Source organism: Halichoerus grypus, chromosome 6 (assembly GCF_964656455.1).
Source record: "Halichoerus grypus chromosome 6, mHalGry1.hap1.1, whole genome shotgun sequence".
NCBI lineage: Eukaryota > Metazoa > Chordata > Mammalia > Carnivora > Phocidae > Halichoerus > Halichoerus grypus.
The window spans coordinates 14,778,471-14,798,266 of NC_135717.1; the positions used below are offsets into that span (position 1 = coordinate 14,778,471).

General features: G+C 42.5%; 1 protein-coding gene across 3 annotated transcripts in view; it reads right to left on the reverse strand.

Annotated features, from left to right (window-relative positions):
- The window catches only part of LOC118520033 (S-adenosyl-L-methionine-dependent tRNA 4-demethylwyosine synthase TYW1), a 200,405-nt gene that overhangs the window by 179,227 nt on the left and 1,382 nt on the right, over positions 1 to 19,796 (reverse strand). For all 3 annotated transcript variants that reach the window (XM_078074515.1, XM_078074516.1, XM_078074514.1), the window contains exons 3-7: positions 19,071 to 19,205; positions 13,103 to 13,204; positions 11,445 to 11,639; positions 9,719 to 9,940; positions 4,289 to 4,411 (exon numbers count right to left, since the gene is read on the reverse strand). In XM_078074515.1, the coding sequence (XP_077930641.1) occupies positions 4,289 to 4,411; positions 9,719 to 9,940; positions 11,445 to 11,639; positions 13,103 to 13,204; positions 19,071 to 19,205 (777 nt within the window). The remainder of the gene's footprint in view (positions 1 to 4,288; positions 4,412 to 9,718; positions 9,941 to 11,444; positions 11,640 to 13,102; positions 13,205 to 19,070; positions 19,206 to 19,796) is intronic.

Here is a 19,796-nt window from a genome sequence, read left to right on the forward strand (position 1 = left end):
AATCAATTATTACACTGGGGATTGAAAAAAAGTGATTTTCTAATTCGATCATGCCTTCTATATTTATTATCGGAAAACCTTCTATAAAGACTTTCTCTTGTGCCTCCTCTTTGTTGAGTAGCACAAGGATTGATTTTTTTTTTTAATTTGATATAACAGAATCCATTACGTTCATTATATAATTATTATGTTCATTTTTCATGCTCAAATTGTCCCAAATTTGGCCTGTGGGAAATTCTTCAAGCTGGTTCCTAGGTCCTTTTGACATATCTCCATCAGTCACTGAGCATCTACTTGCCCAACAAGATGTCCCAGGCCCATCTGTTACTCTCCCTTCCTCAACCCTGGAAGCAGTCATTTCTCTAAGAAGCCCTGGTTCCTTTAAGAATGATATTTACAAAACAAGATCTGAGTGCTCACTACCTTTGTTTCTAGGCCTGTGGCATCACAAAGCATACATCTGTTCTTTGTCCCCAGTTCCTGGCAGGGAGCTTCAAAAAACCTTGGCATTTTCTAAGTGCCAGAAGGGTCATTGTTATGCAAATGAGGTGACTCAGGTGGGGCCCCTAAATAGCTTCAGGATGGGGGCTGGTCATCAGAAAGACCAACCATTCAATGCAACTTTGGGCCAGCTGGATCTCCAGGGAAAGAAACAGGGAGGGAGGTCAGCTGGAGAATGAGTTCAGTCACATGGCCAATGATCTAATCAGCCATTCCTATGCAATGAAATCCCAATAGAAGTTCTGGATGTTCAAGCTCAATACAGCTTCCTCGTTAGTGAACAGTCGGTGTGGTGGGAGGGGATGATGAGCCTGGATTTACAGAAACTCTTGAGTCTCCTCCCCACCCCTCTGCTCTCAGACCTTGCCCTATGTGTCTTTTCCACTGGTTGTTTCTAATTTGTATCCTTTAAAACTGTCACTGTGAGTAGAGTGCTTTCAGTGAGTTCTGGGTCATTCTAGCAAGTTATCAAAACAGAGGGGATCATGAGACCCCCAAATTTATAACCAGTTGCTCAGAAGTGCAGGTGGCCCCCAACTTAGAGCTGCCATCTGAAGTGGAGGCAGTCTTGTGCAAGACTACGACCTAAACGTGCAGAGTCTGAGGCTAACTCCAGGTAGCATCGGAACTGAACTGAACAGCAGGTCATTTGAACTGAACTGGGTGTTAGCTGGCGTCAGAACATGAAAGGTTCTGGGGCACCTGGGTGGCATGGTCGGTTAAGCATCCAACTCTTGGTTTCGGCCTAGGTCGTGATCCCACCATCATGAAATCAAGCGAACCCCGTGTCAGCCCCATGTCAGGCTCCACACCCAGCAGAGTCTACTTGAGATTCTCTCCCCCCTCCCTCTGCCCCTCCTGCTCATGCTCTCTCTCTCTCAAATAAATAAATAAATCTTAAAAAAAAAAAAAAGAACATGAAAGGTTCTTTCTGTAAACACAGCTACAAAATACTATTTATACACACATACACACTCAAATTATAAATTTGCAAATGTGCCATGACAATAAACACTTCTTTTAAAAAAATCTTATGTTCAGGTCAACTCCCAAATGAAATCCAACACCACATGAAAATCACATTAACACACATGGATCCACCTTTTTTTTTTTTTTTTTAAGTAGGCTCCATGCCCAGTACGGAGCCCAAGGCAGGGTTCAAACTTACAACCGAGATCAAGACCTGAGCTGAGATCAAGAATCAGATGCTTAATCGACTGAGCCACCCAAGCACCCCCACACGTGTACCTTATTATTTTTCACAGCTGCACAGCAATATCTATATAGTGTGGATATATCATGCTTTTTTCAACCAATATCTGGCAGTTGTTTGCTACATATGCTTTTAGCATAACCTTGTGTGTTTGCTGTTTTGTATTTGTAAAGATGTACCTTCAAGGCAAATTCACACAACTGGGCCTGCTGGATCATGGGTAAATGCATGAGAATTTGGTAGACTGCCAAACGCCCCTCCACACGGGTTACACCATTCTGGACTCCCATCAGCAAGGTGTGAGTACCTGTTTTCCCGGAGCCTCACCAGCTATGCATGCTGTCCAGTTTTTGAACTTTTGCTATTTTGGTAGGTGAGAAATGTCAGTGTAGTTTTAATGTGCATGTCCTTCATTACGAGTAAATTTGAGCATTTTTTCATATGCTTAAAGTCTATTTGTAGAGTTTTTTTAGAGACTTGCCTATTTAGGTGTTTTGGACAATTTTTTCCATTAGGTCTTAGGTCTTTTTTCTTTCAACTTATAAGAGCAATTTGTAGAGTAGAAAAATTAACTCCTTCTTTAATATATAAGGGGCAAATATTTTCCCTTCTTTATCATTTGTCTTTTGATATGCTTATAACCACGCAAATCTTTTTTAAAAACCATTGGTAAATTCAATCTTTTACTGCTTCTAGATTTTGAATCATACAGAACATCTTTCTCCAAGATATAAAATAATGCATCTAACTCTGTTATTTATAAATTTTTTTCAACATTGAGATCTCTGACCCAGTGGAGTTTATTCTGACATATGTAAGAGGCAAAACCAATTTTAAATTTTCACAGGTAGCTATCTAGTTGCCAACATCACCTATCTTAAAAGTATATTTTCCCCCCCAGGGAAAAGAGATACCACATTTATTATATACAAAATTCCCATATGTTTTGGGGTCTATTCCTGAAATTTTATTCTGTTGCATCGATCTGTCTCAAAAGGAGCCAAAACACTTTTTTTTTTTTTTCTAAGATTTTTTATTTTTATTTATTTATTTGAGAGAGAGAGAGAGAGAAACAGCATGAGAGGGGATAGGGTCAGAGGGAGAAGCAGGCTCCCCGCTGAGCCGGGAGCCCGATGCGGGACTCGATCCCAGGACTCTGGGATCATGACCTGAGCCGAAGGCAGTCGCTTAACCAACTGAGCCACCCAGGCGCCCAAGGAGCCAAAACACTTTTAATTACAGATGCCTTATAGTAAGTTTTAATATCTAGTAGGACTAGTCTTTCTTATTACTGTATCAAGGCTTTCCTAACCATTCTCACATGTTTATTTTTCCATATGAATCAATGAGTGTGGCTCCAGGAAAAAAAAAAAAAGTTATTGAAACTTTTAATGGGATTTTATCAAATTTATGTATTAAAGAGAATCGGCATCTTTAGAACACTGAGTCACCGTATCTAAAAACAAGAGGTATGTCTGTTCAAGACATTTTTAGATCTTTCAGGAATGTTTTCAGTTTTCATCACAGAGATTTCAGGATATTTCTTTTTAAATTTATTTCTACATACTTATTTATTTTTTATATAGCTGCTGTAGAGGGGGGTCTTCTCTTCCACTATGGCCTCTAACTGGTTATTGTTTGGAAATATATTACTATATCCTGCTATCTTACTGATTTCTTTCATTTGAGTTTGTGTTAATTTTATCATTGATTTTCTTGGATTTTTCCATAGTTCTACTTCTTTTGTTTCTAAAACTTACGCACTTGGTACATTTTTAGTAGGATATTCTCATTTCCCAAAACTCATACATAAATTGAGTCTATATACTTTTATGCTATTGTGTATATTAGACTATTTTAATTTCAGATCACTGGAATCTGTGTAAAATCCTACCGCACTATACATTCTCACATCCATCTTGCAGTGACAATGACAACCCAAACTAACATCTCCTAGATTCCTAGAGCCTCCTATGCTGATCTCAGCACCTACAAACCAAGGAGCTGTCCCTAAGCCCAACACCACTCAGTCTATATGACAGGAAGCAACTTTAAGAGAGTTCCACTTGGAATCTCAACACACTCAGTCTCTTCATCCCATCTCTTCAGCCACAATACTGAATGAAGCCCCTCTAACCATCTACCCTTTCCTCAGTTCCTGCCCTAAAATCTGCCTATCATATCCTATCGAAGCTCATGTAAAAATGGCAAAGAAGTGGGGCAGCAGCTAGTTAAGCATCCAACTCTTGATTTAGGCTCAGGTCATGATCTCAGGGTCCTGAGATCCAGCCCTGCGTCAGGCTCTGCCCTGGGTGTGGAGCCTGCTTGAGATCCTCTCTCTCTCTGCCCATCCTCTCCCCCCTCCCCTGCTCGCACTCTCTCTCTAAGTTAAAAGAATTTAAACTAAAATTTTTAACAAATTGTTAAAAAATGGCAAAGAAATGTAACACTCTCAAGACGGAGGCAAAGAAATAAGACTGCCTAATGAGCTCAGGTGGACCACACACCAATACAGAATGCAAGAGATGTTAGCTAACTGCAGGATCCAAGTCCACTCCTTCCCAGTTACAGTACCTTTTCTTTCTTCACATAATTCATAATTTTGCCGAGGTCCTCAACATCAACAACAGAATTTAGATTCTGATGGTCTTCAGTACCAGACTCTTCCTCACTGGTGCTCTCAAAGGGCTCTTCCTCCTGGAACATCAATGCTTCAGAAACACATTGTTCAAAGTAGCAAACCTCCCAAATTGTGAGTTCACTGGATAGATTTGAGATATTTCAGGCTAGAGGTCAGCAAACTATGGCCCACAAGCCAAGTGCAGCCAGCCTCAGGCCAAATCTAAAGGCAACCATCACCAGCAGATCATCTGTAGCTACTTTCGTGATACAGTGGCAGAATTAATAGTTGCAACAGAAACCATATGACCCACAAAGATGGAATATGTACCAACTGACCCTTTACAGAAAAAGTTTCCTGACCTCTGTTTGAGACACAGAACCAACCAGGTTTAGTGAGGAACTAAATGCAGCAATAAGGAAAAGGAAGGAATTAAGCATGGCTCTCAAGTTTCTTCTTTTTTTTTTATAATTTTTTTTTTAAGGTTTTATTTATTCATTTGACAGCGACAGATACAGCGAGAGAGGGATCACAAGCAGGGGGAGTGGGAGAGGGAGAACCAGGCTTCCCGCTGAGCAGGGAGCCCAATGCGGGGCTCGATCCCAGGACCCTGGGATCATGACCTGAGCCGAAGGCAGACGCTTAACAACTGAGCCACCCAGGTGCCCCTCAAGTTTCTTTTTTAAGTAACTGAGATGGTGGTGCTGTTTACTGAGATGAGAAAGATTTGGGGAGAAACAGACCAAGAGAGTGGAAACGAAAAGCTCCATTTTGAATTTGTAAAGCATGAGATGCCTGAGACATCCAAGCAGAGATTTTAAAGAGGATGCACAGAAGAGAACAAAATTCAGGGTAAACTTCAGAGCTGGAAATATAAACCTGGGAATGACTAGCATATAGACAGAACTTAAGGCCATGAAACTAGATAAGCCCATCCAGGAAGAAAGTATCAACAAAGAAAAGAACCTCTCACCAAGCCCTGAATCTTTCCACCATGTAGAGGTTAGTTAAGGGTGGAAGATCCCAAGTGAAAAAGGAAGAAAACCATGAGAATAGTATCGTGAAAGTCAAGAGAAGAGAGTGATTCAAAGGAGCGGTATCGAATACTGTTGAGAGGGCAAGTAAAATGAAGACAGAGAAATGTCCATGGGGCTTGACAACACGATGTCCTGGGACCTAGGAAAGAGCAGTGCTGTGGGGCAGAGAGCCAAACCAGAGTGGGTGAGCATGACCTGGGATTTCTGCTCCCAGCTGCAGGGCAGAGGATATTGAATACCCCTCCTATGGAAAATAACACTGAATAACAGAACATTTTAATAGCATAATTTTAAATGTATCACTGAGTTGGCAAACATATTACTAATTCAAAGAGGACAAATATGAACTAAAAAGGGAATCCTAAGAGGTAAGCGAGAGATGGAGCTGAGAGTATCTGCTGAACTCTGGAGAACCTAACTGACAGCTGGATAGGACCAGGGAAGAGCAGGCTAAATCAAGGAGACAATACTGGGAGGAGAGACGAAAGTCTCAGAAGTCTCAGAAGACCAAAGTCAAAGCTGGGACCCCATGAGGCTGCATTTCTCATGTACAGATAAATTAGAAATAAATGTTCTGTGTGAGAGGAGAAAGCAGAAAGATAGGCAGAAAATTTGGGGGAAAAAACAGAGCAAAGAATAGATAGAGGGATTTTATTCAAAGTTTCTAAAGTTTCTGGGAGGGGCAGAAGAGGATCTTACAATACAAATTCAGTATCAAGTTAAACTGAAGTTCCCAAAAGCAATACTCTAACTAGAAGACAGGGGATCAATGTGGTCAATTTTCTGGAAAAAAATAAAAATTACTCCAAGCTAGAACTTTACTCAGTGAAGCATCAATCAACTATGAAGGCAGGATAAAGACATGCAGATATAAAAATTCTGGAAATTTACTTCCAAAACACCCCTTCTCAGAAACCTACTGGAGAATGTGCTCCAAAAACAAGAGCCAACCAAGAAATAAGAAGATAGAAGATACCAGAATCAGGGAATCCAACCCAGGAAGCCAGTCAAAGGAAGGACTTCACCCACACCAAGTCTTGGAGAGCAGCCACGCCTCCAAGGACGTGGAGGAGAAAGGACTCATGAGAAGCCTCCAAGAAATCAATAAAAACTACAGAACACTGAAAAATAATTTTCAGTTCCATTAGAATTTTGGAATGAATTAGTGATAGTTATAGAGAAATCAAAGCAGATGTAGCCGCTATCTAAGGGAAATACATGTGTAGGAATGAATACGGAATACCACAGAACACAGGACAGATGGGAGCATGTACACGGTCACAATTACGACACAACAAGCAACGGTCTGGCCAGAAGGTGTGATACAACTGTACCAAGGAAATGAGAGAAGAAGTGATACTGTGTGTGTGTGTCTATGTGAGACAGAGACAGAGATTCTGAAGTGTTTTAAAAATCAAGAAATAGCAAGAAGGGCCTATTAGTTGGGAATATAGAGGTAAGTATCTGATGAAAAAGCTAGAATTGAGAATGACTGCCCTGGGAAAATAACAATTAGAATAAGGCAAGAAAGTACAGTTTTTAATTATAAGCCTAGAAGCACTACTTGAGGGTTTAAATGTACAAGTGTTACTTTTGATTAAAAAAAAAATTTTTTTTACTTAAGTTTGTTTAAACGTTAAGACCCGAGGCTGATATCAGCAAAAATGGCAGAGTAGATAACTCAAAGGGCCCGTTCTCCCACAGAAACAACCAAAACTTAAGTAAAAACCAACAGATTTAACTCTAACTCCCAGAGTTCTGACAAAGGTTTACAAGAACCAAGTAAACACTGAATCAAGAAAAAGGAAACTTGGGGCACCTGGATGACTCAGTCGGTTGAGCATCTGCCTTAGGCTCAGGTCATGATAGGCCTATCACTGGATAGCGAAAACTGCTTACTTCACTTCTGGCCTGTATTTCAGTTGCGAGAAATCAACTGAAACCATCCCTGAGGAAACACAGACCTACTAGATAAAGACTTACTAGATAAAGACTTCAAGTCAATGGTCTTAAATATGCTCCAAGAGCTGAAGGAAACCAGGAGAACAATGTCCCAACAAATTGAGAACATCAACAGAGACAGAAATTAGAGAAAGGAAACAAAGAAATTCTTGATCTGAAAAGTCTAATAACCGAACTAAAAATTTCACTAAAGGGTTTCAGTAGATTTGAGCAGGCAGAAAAACCAGCAAACATGAACACAGATCAGCTGGAAACTGACCAGTCTGAAAAATGAACAAGTGTACCAACACATATAAAAGGGGCACTCTGAAATAAGCAGTACTTGCACAGAACTGTGAGTGTACTGAACACCACTGGGTTGTATCCTTTACAACCGTTAATCGGACGTACATGAATTTTACCTCAATTTTTTTAAACAGTGTAAAAAAATATTAAGGGCCATTGGGAGGGGAGATAAGCACAGCAAAAAGACTAGCTAGAAAAGAGAACAGAAAAATGAAGCAGCAGCTGAAACATACAGAATAAAAGAAACATTTGTTTCTTACTTGCTTTTCCTGTTCCTTTGAACAGGATGATTTCAAGGCATGTTCATAAGTTTAGAGAACAATCTAGTGGAGGGGAAGAGACTAACAAGGCCAAGAGAGAGACACAAAAAACAGAGACAAAGCCCCTGATTCCAGAGCATGCAGAGTGGCTTTGACAGGACTCAGACCCAAGGTCTCCTGCGGCATAAGAGATGGAGAGGATGTGTAGATGGGGTGGAGGACACTATACGAGATCTCTGGCAGCTTCCTAAGATAGCTGGAGGAAGGAGCAGGGAGAAAGAGTATTCAATAGTGATCTTGGAGAGTGAGAAAGGGAACTTACACAAGAACGCTGGCCACTGCTGGGCACGCCTGAGTGCACACCTGGGCCTGTGGTGAGGAATCCAGGGTCAAAGAGCAAGCAGCAGGCAAATGGGAAGGCAAATGGTAGGTTTCAACCTGGCTTGGGGTTTGACCATTTGGGTTAGAAAAGGGACTGGAAGGCAAGGCAATTGAAGACTGTTTATAAAAGAATGAGTATAAAAACTAAACTGGGTAAGGACAGAAGTGAAGTAATCAGTTTTCACTATCCAATGAAAAAGGTAAGGGACCAAAAGAATTTTAAAGCAGGACACCTGAGAGAGATCAGTCAAGGTCACGGAAACATAAAATTTCAGAAGTGACCGTGGAAGTGAGAGGCCAAGGTCAGTGAAGACAATGGCTGTTGGCGGTGTGAAGGCCAGGCACCTGGCAGACCAGGACACTGGATCAATCACCTGCACAGATGGTTTTGCCCCAAAAAGTAACGATAGAAACAAGGGTGAAGAGAAAGTGAGTCAGCAGGTAAAGTGGTTCCTGAATGACACAAGTGAGCAGGTGACCAAAGGATGATGGACAGCCGTGAAGACAAGCAGTGGTGAAACAGTCGGGTGACATGAGCTTCCAAGGAATGAGGGTCCCTGAACAAGGACCAAAGAGACATGTTTAGAATGTGAGGGACAGGGGCACCTGGGTAGCTCAGATGGTTGGGCATCTGCCTCCGGCTCAGGTCATGATTTCAGGGCCCTGGGATTGAGCCCCGCATCAGGCTCCCTGCTCAGCGGGGAGCCTGCTTCTCCCTCTCCCTCTGCCTCTCCCCCTGCTTGCTTGCTCTCTCTGTCTCTCTCTCTCAAATAAATAAATAAAATGCTTAAAAATAAAAATTTAAAAATTTAAAAAAAAAAAAGACCGTGAGGGACAAAAAGAGAGGAATCTAGGATGACGGGCAGCCTTCCAGTCTGATTAATAAGGAGTCGTTCAGTAAGAGAGGTCGGGAGGAAGACATGGTTAGGGGATATGAAGACAGGACATACGTAACCTCAGGCCTCTGCCTCCGACCCGCCAACTACGGGAGAAGTCTGCTACCCTGGCAACGCAACCATTAAAGCAGGGAAACAGGGGCGCCTGGGTGGCTCAGTTTGTTAAGCAACTGCCTTCGGCTCAGGTCATGATCCTGGAGTCCCTGGATCGAGTCCCACATCAGGGTCCCTGCTCGGCAGGGAGTCTGCTTCTCCCTCTGATCCTCCCGACCCTCCCCCCTCTCATGCTCTCTCTCTCTCAGTCTTTCTCTCTCAAATAAATAAACAAAATCTTTAAATAAATAAAGAAAGAAAGAAAGAAAGAAAGCAGGGAAACAGGAAAGTATGCTGCCCACGCTGGCTTCACTCGGAAGGCCGCACACAATCTAAAACGCCCCCACGGGAGCCACAGATCTTCCTTCTAACCAGAAGCCAGGGAAGGCGCTTCTCGGGGCAGAGGTTAAGGTCCAGCACCCCCACACACAGGAGGAAAGCAGCGAGACCCGGACACAGGGGCTCCGTACCGCGGACGACTCGCACTGGCCTCTCTTGCAGTTGCCGTCACAGGGCTTTTTCTCTCCTTTCTGAAGTGTCTGCAGCCGGGCAAGGAACTTGGTCTTCCAGGCTCTGAAGTCTGCTTCGATGCTGCCGTGTTTGCTCTTAGCCACGTCACAGTCCCCCTCCCCTCTAGTCGCCACACGATGAGCACCAAGCATCCAGAGCCACTTATCGACATTCTTGCCAACCTGCAAGAAGATGACAGAGGTGCTAAAACACAATCCTCTAAATCACAGGCTGGGAGGTTGCTCTGCAAAAGGCCCAAGTTCCTCTGGGACCCCATCACTGGCTGCTGCTGGGAAGAGGGAACTTGGCCTAAACGGGCCCTCCAGGCCCAGCTGCAACCTGCAAACACTACATTGGTTACATCGGATAAGATCCTGCAAAAGACTCTTTAAACAAGGGGACAAACCCTTTTACTAAGGTAAGGATTACTACCTAAAAAAGACTTTGAAAACTACTATTCTAAGTTGTGGTCAGAATAACATAACTCATTAGCAAAATAAATTTGTTCCAAAACGTAGCAAAGCCCATTTTAATAACAAAGGGCAAATGCAGCCCATTTGGCAAGACTCAGACTTCATCAATTCCGAACTTTAATGTACTGCAAGAAGAAGCAGTTAAGCTGAGGCACAGGGATTACCAAGAAGCACAATGAAGAGTTCAAAAACTTAATAGGCTTTCTGAGCGGCAAGGCATTAAACAAAACATTTACATATCTGAATTGTACCATTTTTTGGGTCTACTTCCTTTGAAAATATGGGCAGAAATACACATCTTGATGTAACTACTGAATGAAAACAAGCTTATGGAAAGATCTCCACTTTCACCTTTACACACATTCTACCAAAGACAGCTGAGCCAGGCTGGGCCCATTTTGGGAAGAGGTACATATACAAAAGTTCTAGTAAATGTTTAGAACCACAAGAAACAGAGAGGCTCTGTATTTTTATTATTTAAAGTATAGAGAACAGAATGCAAAAGGAGCCAAGTTAACTTCATTTAGAAAAAAGATCTAGGAAAACAAAACAATGTTTTATTACATAAAAGGCAGTGAATGTTTTTCTTCTATTTCCCTTTAAAAATTAATGATTAAAAGACAATGAGCTCAACTGTATTCAGGGTTAGTTCGAGCCATAAAGGCTGTTCAACAACACAACAGGCGGCTGAGAAAGTCCAGAATCAGTGATCTTTCATCCACAAGGTCCTGCCTGGGGACAGCAGACTGGACGCGATGGCCATGAATCCAGGTCACTATGACACTAGACAATAGGAGGTGTAAGCATTTTATTCAATAAAAATTTACTTGAGAACCTGCTATACCCCAAGCTTGGAAACGTGTGCAGCAATTCCCCACTATAAAGAGTAACACAGGGGCGCCTGGGTGGCTCAGTCGTTGGGCGTCTGCCTTCGGCTCAGGTCATGATCCCAGGGTCCTGGGATCGAGCCCCGCATCGGGCTCCCTGCTCATCGGGAAGCCTGCTTCTCCCTCTCCCACTCCCCCTGCTTGTGTTCCCTCTCTTGCTATGTCTCTCTCTGTCAAATAAATAAATAAATAAGAGTAACACAAGAAGTTTATTATTAAACACCAAAGTTCGGGGACTACTTCACATACACATGTGAATGTGTGTGTGTGTGAATTTTTTTTAATTATAATAGAGAATTTATCCTTATAATTCAACACATACCTACCTTGTTGAAGTGGCTCGCATAGGCAGAATTTCCCAGGCCAAATACAGCGTACCTCATACCCTTCAGGTAAGTTTTGCCAAATCGAAAATCACTGGATGCTTCCTCCAGCCATTTGCAGAACCACTCTGCACTTTCAGGGGGTCGACCTTCAGTGTATGTAGCAACCACGAAGGCACAAACATTCTTACTGGTAACCTAACCGAGAAAGTAATTATTTCAGAAGAATATTCAAGAACAACTTATCAGTAAAGAAAATCCCTTTTTAAAATGCTGACATCGGGCGCCTGGGTGGCTCAGTCGTTAAGCGTCTGCCTTCGGCTCAGGTCGTGATCCCAGGGTCCTGGGATCGAGCCCCACATTGGGCTCCCTGCTCAGCGGGAAGCCTGCTTCTCCCTCTCCCACTCCCCCTGCTTGTGTTCCCTCTCTTGCTGTATCTCTCTCTGTCAAATAAATAAATAAAATCTTTAAAAAAAAAAAAAAATTCTGGGCGCCTGGGTGGCTCGGTTGGTTAAGCGACTGCCTTCGGCTCAGGTCATAATCCTAGAGTCCCTGGATCGAGTCCCACATCGGGCTCCCTGCTCGGCAGGGAGTCTGCTTCATCCTCTGACCCTATCCCCTCTCATGTGTTCTCTCTCTCTCATTCTCTCTCTCTCAAATAAATAAATAAAATCTTTATAAATAAATAAATAAATAAAAATTAAAAAAATAAAAAATTCTAAGTCACGAGATAAGTTATAAGCAATCCATTATTAATAATAAAGACTCAAAGGTTGCTAATAATTTTTCACAAGTAATTCTGAGCAGATTCAAGTACACTCATTTGCACTCCACTATTCTCTTATGGGAGAAAGAAATGGACAGTTACAGCTGGGTTATCCACTAAGAAGGGGCTGGCAAACTATGTTCCACAGGCCCAGTCCAGCTCACTGCCTGTTTTGTTTTGTTTTTTTAAACAAGGTGTTATTGGAACACAGCCACACTCGTTCATTTACACGTTGCCTATGACCGCACAAAGTTAATATTCACTATCTGGCCCTTCACAAAAGAAATTCGTCAACCCCTGCTCTATGTGCTTCAGAATCATCTGGAGCACCTTTCTAACAAGTTCCCAGGAGATGCTGATATTGTAAGTTCAAGGACCACACCCTGAGAACCCCTACTATAAGGCAAACTCCCCTGAGTACAGCTAGGAGAAGGAGAGGGATTTCTCTGAAGAAATTAAACCCATGTAGATCTTAAGTAATACACAGAGGTCACACAGGCAGTAAGAGATTTCTCTAACTCCAAAACCCATATTCTCTCTGCTACCCAAGTGGTTCCTGACCTCTCAGTCAGCTCATACATGGTTCATAGGCTCAGCACACTGCCATCCATCACCCTTACTTGATTATGAGATCCGTAGCAGGAGGGAGGAGGGAACTTCAAACCACCCAACCTTTCCCACCCTTACCCCCGCCGCAGGAAAGACTACACACTGGAGGGACAGGTCCCACACCACATATTCAACACCTCTGACTGACACTGAAAATGCAACCAACTGAAAACTCCTTAGCATGAAAATCAAATTTATTCTGAAGATTCTATTTATCCCAGAATGCAGGAGGTCAATTACATTTGAGAGTTTGGACTGAAGAAAAAAAAATAACACAATTACCAACCTCCTCTACTAGATGATCATCTGGATCGTATTCTTTCAGATTAATAACAGCCACAGGGAGATCTAGGGAGGTAACTGCTTCAGCAAGACTTGTTGCAAATCCCTAATAGAAAAAAAAAAAAATCACAAAGTCTTCAATAAGCTAAATAAGCAAAATACAGTCTTCATTTACTCTTGTTGGCAAAGGAATAAAGCATTTATCATGGAAAACTTTTTCACTGACTGACACTTATCATCATAAACACAAATACCTATTCCCACTTCTTCCATTTCCTCAAGCATCTTTATAGAGATCAATCATTCAACTGTGCTGTTCTCACTCTGTAAGTGAGTATGCGGGACTACATCTAAATTGGCTTTTTGACATTCCAGCTGCCTTGCCCCACTAGAATAAACCTATAGGTGATAAGAAATACTGAAGAGGGAAGAGAATGTGATATATAAGAAATGCGACACATTTCTGGAAGACAGAAAGCAAACAGAAGCAGGTTGACGGGGAGGAAAAGCCCTAGGGGAGAGTCCGTATGCCGGACAAAACCCTAGAGAGGTTCTGGGCTCAGAAGCAGCCACTACAGGGAAGCTGTGAGGGAAACCTGGGGCAGAGAAGAACCAATCAGCAGGCAATCTGTATACAGGACAAGTGCACACCAAGCCTGGGCAGCATCTGCCCTTTACCCCCAGACAAAACACCCGCTAGCTCTTCTCCAGACAAAATGAACCAAATGTTTGGGGAAAGCTAACACTTCTAGCCCCATGGCTAACTTCTAGGCACTCTGAAAAACGTCTTCCTACTTTTCGCTTAGTAGTCTTACACTTGGTTCCCCATCTCCCAGGATGAAAGCTAAGCCTACCAAGCATCTATTATTTTACTGGGCATCTACTAGGCCAGTCTCAGTTCTGGGCAATATTACACAACAGTGAACAAGACACACACGGTCTCTGCTTCAGGGAGCTTATGTTCTAATGGGCAGAGACAGAGCAAACGTGGAAATGAGAAAAGACATAATCAGATGATGTGCTATGGAAGAAAATAAATCAGGATAAGGGGTAAGAACACAGGGAGGGATAGGTCTGGGGACAGTTTTATCTTTTTTTTTTTTTTTAAACATTTTATTTATTTGACAGAGAGACACAGCGAGAGAGGGAACACAAGCAGAGGGAGTGGGAGAGGGAGAAGCAGGCTTCCCGCCAAGCAGGAGCCCGATGTGGGGCTCGATCCCAGGACCCTGGGATCATGACCTGAGCTGAAGGCAGACACTTAACGACTGAGCCACCCAGGCGCCCTGGGGACAGTTTTATCTTAAACAGGGAGGGTCAGGACAGGTGCATAAGATTAAAAAATAAATAAATATTTAGTCTTTCTCCCTAGTTCCTGGCACAAAGCTTCTAAAACCCTTGGAACTTACCGACTTTGGTAAGCTAATGAAATAACTCATGGGGAGGGCGCCTGGGTGGCTCAGTTGGTTAAGCGACTGCCTTCGGCTCAGGTCATGATCCTGGAGTCCCTGGATCGAGTCCCGCATCGGGCTCCCTGCTCGGCGGGGAGTCTGTTTCTCCCTCTGACCCTCCCCCTCTCATGCTCTCTCTCTCATTCTCTCTCTCTCAAATAAATAAATAAAAAATCTTTAAAAAAAAAAAAAAAGGAATAACTCATGGGGAGGTGGGCCCCAGGTAGCTTCAGGACGGGGGACGGTCACCACAAAACCAATTATGTGATTAAAGGCTTAGAACTTTCAGCACCATTGCTCCCAGTGAGTTCAATCATCCATGGCCAATGATTTAAAATGTCCACTAAAACCCCTAAATGACAGGACTCGGAGTCTCTGGTTTGGTGAACACACTGATGTGCTGAGGAAGTGGTGGGTAGAGAGAGGGCACGGAAGCTCCGAGCCACCCCTCACCACCAGACCTTGCCCTATGCATGTCTGCCATTTGTCTGTTTCTGCCTTGTATCCTTTCTAATAAACCAGGAAGCATAGTTAGTTGGGCAATTTCCTGATTCTGCGAATCCTTCTAGGAAATGATTGAACCTAAGGAGAGGACTGTGGTATCGAGTTTATAGCTGGTCTGGTCACAAGCACAGGTGGCCCCTGGGACTAGTGACTGGCGTCTGAAGCAGAGACAGTCTTGCAGACTGGGTCCTTATACCTGTGGAGTCTGACAAAAACTCTGGGTAGGTCATGTCACAACTGGAGAGCCGGTGTGGAAAAATGACAAGTATTTGGTATAAGAGGCCTCAAAGATAGACTTGAGCCAAACCTGAAGGACATGCGAGACAAGCCATGAGGCTACCCCAAGCAGAACAACACGTAAGTGAAAAGGCCCAAAGGAGGGAGCAGGCTTGGCAAGGAGGTTAGTAAGACTGGAGACGTGGGGACCAAGGACAAGAGGTAAAAGAGATAGTGGAGAACCAGGCGAGAAGGCCTCCTGGCCACTGTGAGGTCACTGTGATTTACTCTAAGTGAATGAGGAGGTCATTGCTGGGTTTTTAAGCTGAAGGGAACATGATTTCACTTAAGTTTTCCAAGTCCCTGTGGCTCCTGAGCTGAGAGGACACTGAAGCCAGGGGACGGGCCAAGCAGTGCTGAATGAAGGGGACTGACCGGCAGTGAGGTGACTGCTGTGATCCAGACAAAAGCAGAGGGTGCCGTGAGCCAGGGTGCAGAGAAGTGACTGGCACCTGGATCCATTTTGAAAGTAGAACAAACAGCATTTGCTAAAAATGGCATGGGGGTAGTAGGAAAAAGAGAGAATTCAAAGGGTTTCTTTTTTTTTTAACCAGGCAACTGGAAAGATAAAGTTGCCATTTACTGAAATGGTAAAGATTCTAAGTGGAAAAGGTCCAGGCAAAAAAAGGGGAGTTCAGTTGGAGCGTACTAATTTTGAGATGCCTACCAGACATCACAGGAAGATCTACGACAGGCCACTAGATATGAGAGTCTGGAGTTGAGGGGAACAGTTCAGATTAAAAACATATTGGGAGGCCACCACTGAACACAAACCAAGGCCTGTGGGTGAAATCCAGCCCTCCATTTGTTCCTGTACATAAAAGTTCCTGGGACCCAGTCATGCCACTTATTTACCCATGGTCTGTGGCTACTTCCACACCACAGCCACAGACTAAGTGGCTGCGACAAGACTGTATGGCTCACAAAAACTACAAACCTAAAAACACAGTATATAAAATAAAATACCTTGCCCTTTATAGAAAAAGTTTGCCAAATTGCTCTAGATAACAAGATCCCTTAGAGTGAGTGCAAATAAAGACAAGGACTGTGCCTTGGGACACTCAATCTTTCGAGGCCAAGAAGATGAGGAGACATCTGCAACTGACAGTGAGGAAGACTAGCCTTGGCCGAGTAGGAGCATGACCTAGAGAACAGTGTCAAGGAAGAAGAAGAGTGAGAATTAATTAGCAACATGGAAGTCACTGGGAACACTCGGGGCATGCAAGCCACACAAGAGTGGCCCAAGGAAAACAGAAGTAGGGAAACTGGAGATTTGGAGAGAGTGGCGCAGACACGTTCAAGGAGCTTTATTCTAAAAAAAGAAAGAAAGAAAAAATGAAAGAAAAAGAAAGAAAGAAGAAATAAAGAAAAGTAAAGAAAAAAATTGAGGTGGTAGTTAGAGAGAGATATGGGGTCAATAGGTAACATGGCATGCCCTGACCCACCATGCACAGAACATCTGGTAATATGGCATGCCCTGACCCATCGAGCACAGAAAATTTATAATTAGAGAACACAAATCTGTGCACACAGTAACAGAGAAAATCCACAATAGCTACCCCATCGTTCGGTCCTAAATATTAATAGAAAACCATGGATCACTAAGAATATAAGAACAATCAGCAGGAAGGAGAAATAGCAGCAACAGAAAAAGTGAGAAAGCAGATAAATCAGGGAACAGAAAAACGAATTCAGTGAGATATATTCTTTTTTTTTTTTTTAAGATGTTAGTTATTTGAGAGAGAGAGGGAGTGAGAGAGAGAGAGCACAAGCCGGGGGAGAGGCAGAGAGAGAGAGAGAAGCAGGCTCCCTGCTGAGCAAGGGAGCCCAATACAGGACTCGATCCCAGGACCCTGGGATCATGACCTGAGCCAAAGGCAGACGCTTAACCGACTGAGCCACCTAGGTGCCCCTACTAAGATATATTCTTAAATAACTAACAAGATAATATAAAAACTGAAAAAAGTGATGTTTTTGCAACTAAAAACATAATAGCCAAAATAAAACATTCAAAAAAAGAAGGTTTGGAATTGAAATCCCACAACCCAGAATAGAAAGAAAAAGTTACAAAAAGAGAGGATGGAAGCCATCCAAAAGCTCTAACATCCAACTAACAAGAGTCCCAGGAAGAAAAAAAGAGAAAATGGAAAGGGAAAAAAATTGCCCAAGAAATCAGCAGAAATGCTCACAAATGTTCAAAAGAGCCCAAGTGTCCAGCACAACAGCTAAAAAAAGAGCCAATCCAGACACCATCTCAAAAAAGTTCCCAACATAAGGGCACCTAGGTGGCTCAGTTGGTTAAGCGTCTGCCTTCGGCTCAGGTCATGATCTCAGGGTCCTGGGATTGAGTCCCACATCAGGCTCCTTGCTCAGCAGAGAGCCTGCTTCTCCCTCTCCCCCTGCTTGTGCTGTCAAGTAAATGAATAAAACCTTAAAAAAAAAAAAAAGTCCCAAACATCAAGGACAAAGAAATGATTCTAAAAGCTTCCAGAAACAAAAAAATCAAGTCATCTACAAAGGAATGAGACTAGCCCTGACAGTGAAGTGACACCTTCAAAGTTGTAAGGAAAAACTAATCTCCCTTACCCAGCCAAATATGAATCCATTCAGTGTGAAAGCAAAATAAGGAAATTCAAATGGCACAGCTTTGAGGAGAGTCATCTAACCCATATTAACAAAGAGGTGGCCAACAATAAAGCCACTGAGATTTGAGTAATGTTTTAATTAATATAAGGAGTCAGTAACTTATAATTAACGTTAATAATCTAGAAATACAGCACACACGGGTTAAAATTATAGCCATCAGAGGAACCAAAAATAAGAAATAGTTAAAAAGAGGTTCACTAGAGAGTACTTTTCATTATGAACCCTCCTCATGCCTGGATTTGTTACAATCTGCAAGTGTTGATTTGATCTTTTAGAAAAAATTAAAAACACACATGAGAGAGGCTATGAATGAGATCTTTTATAAATAACATAAAAGGACTTTGTTTTGGCTGCTCAGACACCTTTTTTACATTTCTTCCAGTTTCCCACCTCTGTTGCTTACAGTTGAACTTAGTATTAAGTGACCTTCAACTATGAAGTGGAGCAAAGCACCATGGATCTGAAAAACTATGAAATATTATTCTACAAAATATCCACAAGAGGGCAGTACAACCCTGTTTAGTACTATACAAAAATAACTTGACCTTGATTTTTTTTAAACTTCATTTCCATGTTCACCTTAGAATCTTTTCCTAGAAAGCACTAAATAGCTGTGACCTTCATAACCTTCATAACACCTGCAGCATGTCTACTTTAAACAGTATTCAATGTCTATTGTTAACACTTTTAACACTACTAAATCAAAACACGTTTTATAAAGTAGATGTGTGAAGTTGTGAAAGTCAGGACCCACAATGGACACTACTGCTGACATTCTCTTTTCACTCTCCCCTACTTCTACACCCACCATCAATAACGGGCTTAGAACTCTCCATTCCGCTGAGGCAGAAGCAAGCTTCAGAACAAAGATCCTTCATGACAGTGACCATCAGATACCACCAATTAGCTGGAATTGGGCACAAGGAATAAAAACCCACCCACCACCCCAGAAAGGAAAAATGTAAGCTGGGAAAGGGAAAAAAGAAGATGAAAAAAAAATTAGAAGACCAATTCCATTCACTGTGAGTGGACACTTTTAAGGGATCTTCTAAAAGATCAGGAAACCCAAGGAAAAGTATCACATAAAGTTCTTACCTTTGCTGTTCCAGTCTGGGAACCATAGAAAATTTTCACTCCAGACACAAAGACTTCCTTCTTTTGAAGAGCGATATAACCACTTGTCATCAAATCCCCAGTTGCTTTTGGAACAGATTTCTGTGAGTTCTTGTCCTTGAAGATAAACAACCGCACAAAATCCATCAAGTTTGAATCTTCTCCCATCTTCAACTGGGACGAAAAACCAGCACAGATACTGACCTATTTTACTATTCTCTTAATTTTTCTGGTGAACTCCTCAAATATTAACCCCTTGGTATAATTAGGTACTTTAAAGGCTGGACCCAGATTTTTTTTTTTTTTTAAGATTTTATTTATTTATTTGACAGAGAGAGACACAGTGAGAGGGGGAACACAAGCAGGGGGAGTGGGAGAGGGAGAAGCAGGCTTCCCGCCGAGCAGGGAGCCTGATGCGGGGCTCGATCCCAGGACCTTGGGATCATGACCTGAGCCGAAGGCAGACGCTTAACGACTGAGCCACCCAGGCGCCCCTGGACCCAGATTTCTTAAGACTAGAAAGATCCCTACTTCCTCCAGGACAAAACTATACATACATTCATCCACAATGTGCTTTAGTGGAATAACAGTAGGAACTCATTTACTGATCTTTAGTTAGTGATAAGAAAAGAGAAGATAACTGCCCTTTGAAGATGCTAATACGATTGTTTTTTACAAGTTTAATTTTTCATTACAAAATCTTCCTGT